We start from the raw sequence: 10,160 nt of genomic DNA on the forward strand, positions 1-10,160 counted from the left end.
TGGTTTTCGGTGTTGACGTTGCCACCATATATTTTCTTTTGCCTTCATTGATGTGCAGCCCAAGATCTCACGCCGCCTGCTCGATCTGGATGAAGGCAGTTTGTACGTCTCGGGTCGTTCTTCCCATGATGTCGATATCGTCAGCATAGGAAAGTAGTTGGGTGGACTTAAAGAGGATCGTACCTCTTGCACCTCTTGCTGAGGTAATCAGCATCACGGAACACTTTTTCGAGGGCTAGGTTAAAGAGGACGCATGATAGGGCATCCCCTTGTCGTAGTTCGTTGTTGATGTTGAAAGGTCTCCAGAGTGATTCTGCTGCTTTTATCTGGCCTCGCACAATGGTCAGGGTCAGCCTAGTCATTCTTATCAATTTCATTGTGATACCAAATTCTCTCATCGCCGTGTACACTTTTACCCTGGCAATGCTGTCATAGGCGGCTTTGAAGTCGATGAAAATATAGTACAACTGATGACCATATTCCAACAAATATCGCTTGCCACAAACAGACAATCTAATGTGGGAATAATTCTATAACCATAAGTACAAATTACGAGAGCGTTCAGAGTTTGGTATTCGTGCCGATGCCAACGAAAGATGTGTCAGTAATTCCATAACAGCTATCGCCCAGTGAAGTGGAAGTACTTCAGCGATTGACCGCCATGGCCGTTGCCATCAGCATGTAGCAAGCATGTAAACACATTCTCTCTTTTATGATGAAATGTAAATGATTCCAGTGTAAGACGTCGTAGTAGTCTGAGCGAATCTCCCAAATATAATAAATACACATTTATTGAGGTATTTTCGGCATATTTCGCAGTAGAATTCCTCCAGCAAAGTAACGTAGTAGTAATATACAAACGTCATTGCTCAAGTCGCTACAGATTAAACGCTACATACTCAACATATATTTAGTTGCACGAAAAACCAAATCGATCGGTTACCATTTCTCCTTAATAATGCGCTGAAAAAGTGCGCGGGCATACCAACTTCCAATCAGGGTTAAGGGATTTGGAATTCACTGGTTGGGCCTAAATTACTTAATAGCCACTTGGCCGTCGATCAGAATAGCAATGTTCTGCCCGTATAACTCCCTTGGAGAAGAAGGCAGATTTAGATGCCGCGACGTATGATTACAATCTCGTCGTCCGAAATTTAGAAGAGAGTGCCAATCGAACCATTTTCTAGCAATAAGCGTGAAGAGAATCATCATCATCAACGGCGCAAAGACCGGTATCCGGTCTAGGCCTGCCTTAATAAGAACTCCAGACATCCCGATTTTGCGCCGAGGTCCACCAATTCGATATCCCTAAAGCTGTCTGGCGTCCTGACCTACGCCATCGCTCCATCTAAATAAGTTGGTAGAAAAGAAAGGTACAGATACACATTCTAGGGGCCGCCCAATTGCTTAATCTTTTGTGTATTTGAGCCTTTATGGACTAACTTAGAGTAAAATATTTTGGAAATAGATTTGGGTGGACCGAAACAAATTTGGAAATTGTTGGAAAGATTTTTTGAAAAAAGAATGAAAGCTTTAGTTAAAAATTTTTAAATTTTAGTACAACGCTCCCCCAATTAAGCTAATGATCTCATTATCATCATCAACGACGTAAGAGCCGGTATCCGGTCTAGGCCTGCCTTAATAAGGAACTCCAGACATCTCAGTTTTACGCCGATGTCCACGAATTCGATATCACTAAAAGCTGTCTGGCGTCCTGACCTACGCCATCGTTCCATCTTAGGCAGGGTCTGCCTCGTTTTCTTTTTCTACCTTAGATATTGCCCTTATAGACTTTCCGGGCTGGATCATCCTAATCCATACGGATTAAGTGACCCGCACACCGTAACCTGTTGAGCCGGATTTTATCCACAACCGAACGGCCATGATATCGATCATATACAATATTTCGTCGTTATGTAGGCGACGAAATCGTCCATCCTCAGGGGATTCTTCTCTTGAATGCGCTCAAGAGTTCGCAATTTTTCTTGCTAAGAAGCCAAGTCTCCGAAGAATACATGACGATTGGCGATATCATTGTGTTGTACAGTAAGAGCTTTGACCCTATGGTGAGACGTTTGGCGCGAAATAGTTTTTGTAAGCTGAAATAGGCTCTGTTGGCTGCCAACAATCGTACGCAGACTTCGCTGCCGCAGCTTCGACCCTAAGTAGGAGAAATTATTAGCGGTATCAAAGTTGCAGTCTTCTATCTTCATTTTTTTCCTTTGACCAGTACGATTCGATTTTGTTCGTTCCTTTAGTGTTGGCGCTGAAGTTGTCACCATGTACTTCGTCTTGCCTTCATTAATGTGCAGCCCAAGATCTCGCGCCGCCTACTCTATCTGGCGTAGAACTTGAAGAGGGTGGTGCCTCTCGCATTCACATCGGAATCGCGAATCACTTTCCCCAGGGCCAGGTTGAAGAGGACGCATGATAGGGCATCCCTTTGTCGTAGATCGTTGTTGATGTTGAATGGTCTCGAGAATGATCCTGCTGCTTTTATCTGGCCTCGCACATTGGTCAGGGTCAGCCTAGTCAGTCCTATCAATTTCGTCGGGATACCGAATTCTCTCATGGCCGTGTACAGTTTTACCCTGGCTATGCTATCATAGGCGGCTTTAAAGTCGATGAAGAAATGGTGCAACTTATGATCACATTCCAAAAGTTTTTCCATCGCTTGCCGTAAAGAGAAAATCTGATCTTTTGCTGATTTGCTTCGAGTGAAGCCTCTTTGGTATGGGCCAATGATGTTCTGGGCGTATGGGGCTATCCGGCCTAGCAAGATAGAGGAGAATATCTTATAGATGGTACTCAGCAACGTGATACCTATATAATTGCTGCACTGTGTGATATCTCCCTTTTTATATATGAGACAGATAATGCCTCGTTGCCAATCGTCAGGCATTGATTCGCTGTCCCATACCTTGAGCACAAGTTGATGAACCAATTGGTGTAACTGGTCGCCTCCATTAACCAATTCGGCTGTAATTCCATCGGCTCCTGGCGACTTATGGTTTTTAAGCCGATGAATTGCACGAACTGTTTCTTCTATGCTTGGTGGTGGCAGTATTTGTCCGTCGTCTTCAGTTGGCGGGACCTCCAACTCGCCGATGTTCTGGTTGTTCAGTAGCTCATCAAAGTACTAAACAAGGTACAAAGTATCTTGCTGAAGGAATTCCAGAAATATAGCATCCACCAGTTGTTGTTTGATGGTCTCAAACCCCTGGACAGCCTCGGAAGACCACTTAATCAGGGGGAGATCTTTGACATTCGAGCCAGACAACTAGGCGTTAAGGATCGACTGATGGTGGGCAGCTTGGGCAAGAAAAGACGATAAAAGTTTAACATGCCCAAGAACCTTCTCAGATCCCTAACAGCTTTCGGTAGCGGCAAGCTCAAAATCGTTTGCACGTTGACTGGACCCGATTGAATGTCTTCAGGAGTAATCAGGGGGCCGAGAAATCTCACTTCCGATTGTAGGAATTTACATTTCTCCCTCGTTAAGTACTAGGCCGGCCTCAGGGGGACGCTGAAAAATGCAGTCGAGGTGCTCTAAATGGTCGGACTCGGAGAAAAACACGACGACGTGGAGGCATCGCAGCACAGAGTGGATGAACCTCTGGAAGGTTTGCGCCGCATTGCGCAGTCCGAAAGTCATCCTAATAAATTCGAAGAATTTGAGAGTTGTGTGCCGTGTTCGGAATATCTTCGGGAGAGATACAGAGATTTGATGGTATGCCTTACCTAAAGCCGATAAAATACAACACCTTGCATTAGAGTGCGCAAAATCGTGTACGAGTGGAATGGGGTATCGGCTTGAAATCGTCTGGACATTTAGACGTCTTCAAAATTCCTCTATAGGAAGCTTGTGTGTTTGAGGTGGGGGAGAGGCAGAAACTCTGAACACCTCTTAGACGACCCTAGTGGTACATTATACTAGATTCTCCCGACTAACGGAATATAATAGATTCGTTTATGTATCGCAGGATTTCCGTTAGTGGATGTGATGCTGCCCACTGCACATCAGCACCAAACTTTTGATGGCTGATGCATCCATAGGCGGGGCACTCACATAGAAAATGTTCCGTGAATTCCGTTTCTTTTTTACAGGATTGACACGTATCATCTTGGAGAATTCCTACTCTGAACATATGCCCAGCTAATAAATTATAACCAGTCAGGACGAGGATGATCCAGCCCCACAAGTCTATAAAGGCAATATCTCTGGTAAAAATAAAAGACGAAGCAGACCCTACCTGAGATGGAGCGGTGGCGTAGGCCAGGACGCCAGACAGCTATTAGGGATATTGAATTGGTGGACCTCGGCGTAAAACCGCAGACCTAGATCGGATACCGATTGCTGCCGATTGATGATGATCCGGGCATGGAAGAAATTGAACACCCTTGCTTCCCTCTACACCACAATGAGCGGGTACCCAGAGTATTTTCACCGTATTAAATCTAGAAATAGAGTTCAATCGATTTCTACATTCCAAAACGACTGCTCAACGCCCTCAATGCAGCTTGACTATCGCTACAGATGTCCTTCCGTCAATCATCCAAGTTGCCGCCTTAGGATCGCATACCCTTCAGCCTAAAAGACCATTGCATATTGTCCCACGGGAAAAGCACACTTCTCCTTTTTATTCGAGAGATAGGCTCCTGCTCCAGAGCCCTGTCCTGTTTTTGAGCCATCGCTGCATAAGACGTCAGTCTTCCCTGACACGCTTTCTTCCGGTTCGCCCCGTTTTTTCCTCGTTTCAAGATAACTTCAATGAACATCCGCGAATTAGAGAGCGTTGCGAAAACTGGATTCAATTCTGCCAATAACTCTTCTAATGCTCTGTGCCCCCCACATCCGTTGTTTCCCCATAGAACTAATCGAATTAGTCTATGAGCTGCTCTCATTGTAGTGCTTTGAATATACAAATCCAAGGGCTGCAGATTGAATAATATATTCAAAGCTGCGCCGGATGTCATGGTCATGGCACCGGTGGTGCCCAGACACACATTTATGTGTAGTATGACTAATTTACAGCGAAAACGCTTTTGTTTCACCTTAACCCACCACACTACGGATGCGTAAGGGAACATCGGCCTAATGATAGCAACCTATATCCACATTACTACTTGAGCCTGACCTAAGTCCCCACGTCGAGGCGAAGGTCCATTTATACAGCTCAGCGTTCAATCTTTAAAGGAAGCTTAATAGAAACAAACACGCGCAACATTCTCGGTAACTGATCTATATTTGATCTCCTAGGAAGTAACGAGGAAATAAATAGATGCATTCAAGACCCCTCTTGCTGAGATAAGGTGAAAAAACACCCACAAGAAAACCATCTAGGCGACTTCGATGAGGAATTTGCTGCCGCGAGTTTCAGTGTTTGCCGTGTTAAATTATGATGCCGCAATACGAGAAGAATCGAAACTTCAGCGCCTGTATCGACTAGGTAGTTGGACCAACTCAAGGTTTCGTAAATTACGAGGCCACGAAGTGCTGTATTTACGGTAGTATTCGTCAAAACTCCCAGCAAGTCTGATTTATTGGTTAGAAATTGCAGGGGATTGCACATTTCGTGTCGATTTCATCCAACAGTACCAGTATGCCCCGGGTTTTCCGAATATCCCGAGGGCCTACTACCCGATCGTCCATTTCGGCATACGGAGATGTAGAATCTCCAGATAGTTTTCGTAGCTATCCCTAGCTTCCCTAAGTCATAATTTAGCCTGCACTGACCAGTTTACTACTATGATCCGAAAGATCTTCTTGACCGACTGTTCCATTCCCGGTAAATACGCCCAGTATAGATCTCGTCCGATTCTCTTCGTTTTTCAGCATAGTAGCTATGAACCCATTTCGGACTCTGCAAAATGACTCTAACCCGTGCAGCGGCGTTCCTCCTCTTTTCCTGGTCAGTTCTTCCGCTGCCCAATTGCCTTCTTACCCAATATGGCCTGGAACGCGGAGTATCCAGATCTTGTTGACCGAGCCGAACGTGTTCAGTTCTTTAAGACATTCCCATAAGAGTTTGGAATTCACCTGATAGGACCTAAGTACCTTATTAGTCGACTGTCGGTTAAAATAGTAATGTTCTGCCCCCTATGGTCCCTTTCGGGATTGAAGGAGGCACCATCTGTCTACGGCGTATATATTCAGTTAGACCTAGATAACACGACGTATGTTTGCAGTCTCGTCATCCGACATTTAGAAGATGTCTTTATGTGTATGTTGCTAGTTTTGACAGTACAAATCGAACCATTTACTGACGACAAGCGTATGGAGAATACTCTTTAGTAATCATCTCCAGCCGACGGCTTATCTTGCAGATTGTTACCATTTTTTAAGTCTCCTTGAACGGATTCCAACTGTTAAAAGTTATTTGCAGGTAAAAGCAGAGCTGAAGAGATGGAAGACGAAACTTAGGACGCTAGGAATAGCAGTTCACACTACAAGGCAGATGAAACTCGCTGAGAAAGCTTTGCTGAAGACAAACATTATCGACAAAATCCTTTTATATGACCGAGCGGAAGCCAACAGATATAGCTGGAGACGTGTCTAGAAAACTAACAAAGCGGATTATGGAGCGTGAAATCAAGTGCTACCCGGTGTTAATGGAATCTCTTCGGAAGGCTCATCGAACTAACAGAATCTGTAGCTCCAAAGTTTAGCTACCTTAAAAGACATTATTTGGGACCCTGCCATATTGATGCTGCAAGAAACAACTCCTTGAGAAATGGTACCGACTCCTAGACATCACCGTGGACAAGTTTTATCAGCGAATAAGACGCTGAAGTGACCAGTTGGTTAGGGAAAGGGTACATTGGCCTGTTCTTCGGAATTTCTCTGTGGGGCTGCAGTAGGTTTCTTGTAGACTCGCAAGGTGTTCTGTTCTTTGCTTTAAGTATGAAGGATCCTTGGGCATTTCTATTCATGACCATTGACGATGACCCTCCTTCTGAGACGTTTGCCAAGTAAGGGCTCGTCTTCACAATGTTACAAGGAGCGAAATGCATGGATACCTAACTTCCCAATTGGTCTCCAAAGTTAGGTCAAAAATCAGTCCACGCTATTGAACCGAAATACCAATTTTACTGCATATTTTCCTAGAAAGTAAGTGCTTTAAACCCTTCAGTGAAAGCGCCTCCAACGCAACGATTCCCGGCCAAGGTTGCTGCACACCATTTACGCGGACATTAAACTCCTCACCTAGATCCGTCCCCAAGTCTAGTCTTCCCCAAATGGCAACGTAAACAAACCCACACGCACTGCATCCATCCCAACTAGGCAGGAAGCGAAATCTCATTTTGGAAGTTGCCAAAAACGACACACGGCCTCACGCGACAAAACAAATCCAACCTCCTCGCGCCGTCCCTCCATTGTTGCCTTCGTTCCGCGCTTGCAGCTACTTCAAAATGGGGCTCTCACCTTCTTGCGTTCCACTCAATTTCCTGCCGCATCCATACGTCACACACAAAAATCACAAAATCCACTTGAATCCAGACACGTTCACGCACAGAATTCGCGATAAAGTTCAGCCGTAGGACATCTTAAAAGACGGCAAAATTTGCAAAAATATAAGCGGCGTCCATCGAACGGCGTTCCCGAGTTGAAATTGTCTTGTTCAGTCTTTCTTTTTCTTTCGTTGTTTCAAACGACGGACAACCGACGCAATGCGATCGGTCGCGAATGCAAACAAGTGTCCGAGGAATCTACCCGACCGACACACGAGAGCATTTTTCGGGCAGTTTGAAAATAAAGGGGAAATGGCGCCTTGGTCGTAAAAAGGACATTTCAATGGACATTCTCTGTTGATATCCTTCAGACATTATTCTAGCGACAACGGACACATATCAAGGTTTTAGTTTTTCAAAATTATTCAATGAATCGGAAAAATACACAACCGAATCTGGCTTATTTCATGCGATAAAATTTAGACCAATTCGTTTCGAATCGGGCATCCCGTGCTTTCGGGCGCTTCCAACAGCTGCTCTTCGTCGGATTATTTTCGCGTACTAGCGTGACCTCATCTCGGAGAACTGGAGAAATGTCAAAATAACTGGGTTGCGGCTGAAAATTCAAAACAAATCGGCGAAGATGGCAGATTTCGACTGGCCATGGGAATATAATTTCCCACCGTTTTTCACGTGAGTATAATTGGTAAAACAGTGTCGAACGTAGATTTTGAGCTGTTGGTGTCTCCAAGTTTCTGTTAATTCAATTTTGTATGCTATTCCGCATTGTTTATTGCCCATCCTTCGTCGAAGGATGTCTGACTCATACCACCGTCCCTTCTCGTTATCCTTTCTTCCACACCCTCGACTACAGAAATTGGATTGCCCGGAAATGAAATTTTAACTGAAACTCTCCCCAATCTTGCAATAAAAGACACTAATATCAACCCTTCTCCCATTCATAGTCTCCAACCGAACAACGAAACCCGCACCCGCCAACTGACCGTCTGGAACAATCTCACTCGCAACTACTACAAGCACCGCAACCAGAGCAGCCTCGACATCAACGAGGACTCGCCGCTGTTCTGCAATAATGCCCTCAAACGACGTCTCCCCACCGAAGGACGGCTGGCCGTAATGGAGCACTTGCAAGGCACCGGTCACGCTGCTCCGCTGGACAAACGACGAACCAATTGGCAGGTCTACTGGCACACCCTCGACGAATGGGCCAAGATCATCTACGACTGGTCGCAGAGAACGGGTCAGACCAACTCCGTGTGCACCATCTACGAAATATCGAACGGCGACAACTCGGTGGGGGAGGAGTTCCACGAGCTAGACCAGGATGTGGTCTTGAAGGCGCTGAAGTTGCTAGAGGAGCAGGGAAAGTGCGAACTGATGCTGTTTGACGATAGCCAGGGCGTAAAGTTCTTTTGAAGATTTAAGGGGGTTGGTTTATTGTGCTATGAATGTGTCGCGTTATGTTGTTAATAAATTGAATTTATGCCAAGACTTTCACAACACTTTCACTTTGGGCGTGGAAGGAACTTTGTCGTCCTGAAACAAGAGAATTCGAGAAAAACTCGTGGTCATAACCCCCCTTGAAAATTATAGCCCTCGAAATGTTGTTTTTAATGCCATCCTGGTAACGTTTGAATTTTGAACCCTACCTCGTGACGGGGAGAGGATGGGGAGGAAGTGTAGAAAGAAGAGGAAGGCCTTCTTTCTAATTCCGTTAAAGAATTGCTGCGGTTACTCCCCCACTCACCGAAAAAGGAGGGCACCTCAAAATCGGGCTATTTTCATGTCAAAAAGGTATGATCCATCTTTGGATTTAAAGGAGAGTTTGGAGGGGAAGCTGGAAATCCTCTCTCTGAATCCCCCATGAAAAACCGTAGTGGTCACCTCCTCTATAAAAATGATCGCGCTTCAAATAAGGGGAGAGGAGAAAGAGCGCATGTAAAAGGAATAATGTCTAACACCGCTGAAGAATTGTGACGATCATTTCCCATTAAAAGCTTATGGCGCCCAAAAACGGCTCTTTTCGTATCGTTAACAAGCTCATTGAAAGAGCAACCAACATCGTCACGGTGTGCAAGGAGGTTAAAGAGGGACGGCGCCCCCTTCCAACCGCACCCACACGGAGCGCCGTAACTTTTCAAGGAGTGATGACCACCATGGGTTTTTAATTGGGATAGAAAGGTGGAGCCTTCTTCGTCCTAGAAATCCCTTTTACCCTCCTCCCTCCGGAGTTGTTTTTATTTTAATTAAATATTATTTTTTTAAATTAAATTCAATTTCTTACGCTTTTCAGTATGTACAAATCTTTCACTTAAATTCTCACCATAAACCGATCCCTTGTTATCATCTCTCGGCTTTTCTCTACACCTTTGAAACCAAGAGTTTTCGGCGATAGAAACCACGACGAGCTATTCGGCTATAAACGACTGGCGAACGTCAAAACGTACATCGCACTCCTGTCTCTCCGAAGAAAGGTTCATTTCTGTCTGAGGAGACCATCTTGGGCTTGACACCGACATCCTAACTAAATGCGTGCTCCCCATGCTCGAGGACAGTCTAAGGACCCTCGTATAGGGCCTGCAGCAGCCTCCGAGTGGCATCAGTCCTCATCAGACTTCAAGCATTATAGAGGTGTAACCGCTGGCAGCACGTGACGAGAGGGCGGAGGAGGAATCATTTTGAGAACG

The 10,160-nt window shown here is 45.2% G+C and overlaps 2 protein-coding genes across 2 annotated transcripts in view; one reads left to right on the forward strand and one right to left on the reverse strand.

The window, feature by feature from the left end:
* Positions 1-7,626, reverse strand: part of LOC119654796 — a 31,759-nt gene extending 24,133 nt beyond the window's left edge. The window contains exon 1 of the mRNA XM_038060345.1: positions 7,427-7,626. The gene's annotated coding sequence lies outside the window, so the exon portion shown is untranslated. The remainder of the gene's footprint in view (positions 1-7,426) is intronic.
* A 358-nt stretch (positions 7,627-7,984) lies between these two features.
* On the forward strand, positions 7,985-8,964 carry LOC119654470 (vacuolar protein-sorting-associated protein 25). The gene is made up of 2 exons (XM_038059887.1): positions 7,985-8,145; positions 8,418-8,964. Exons 1-2 carry the CDS (start codon positions 8,096-8,098, stop codon positions 8,887-8,889), a joined length of 522 nt encoding a protein of 173 aa, XP_037915815.1. The 5' UTR covers positions 7,985-8,095; the 3' UTR covers positions 8,890-8,964.
* The last annotated feature ends 1,196 nt before the right edge of the window (positions 8,965-10,160 follow it).

This window comes from Hermetia illucens, chromosome 4 (genome assembly GCF_905115235.1).
Source record: "Hermetia illucens chromosome 4, iHerIll2.2.curated.20191125, whole genome shotgun sequence".
In the NCBI taxonomy this organism is placed as follows: domain Eukaryota; kingdom Metazoa; phylum Arthropoda; class Insecta; order Diptera; family Stratiomyidae; genus Hermetia; species Hermetia illucens.

Excerpts from the sequence above, each read along its gene's own strand:
- LOC119654470 (XM_038059887.1), top strand. The coding sequence starts at position 8,096 with ATGGCAGATTTCGACTGGCCATGGGAATATAATTTCCCACCGTTTTTC. Across the intron at positions 8,146-8,417 it reads AATTTCCCACCGTTTTTCAC|TCTCCAACCGAACAACGAAA; the intron begins GTGAGTATAATT and ends TCCCATTCATAG.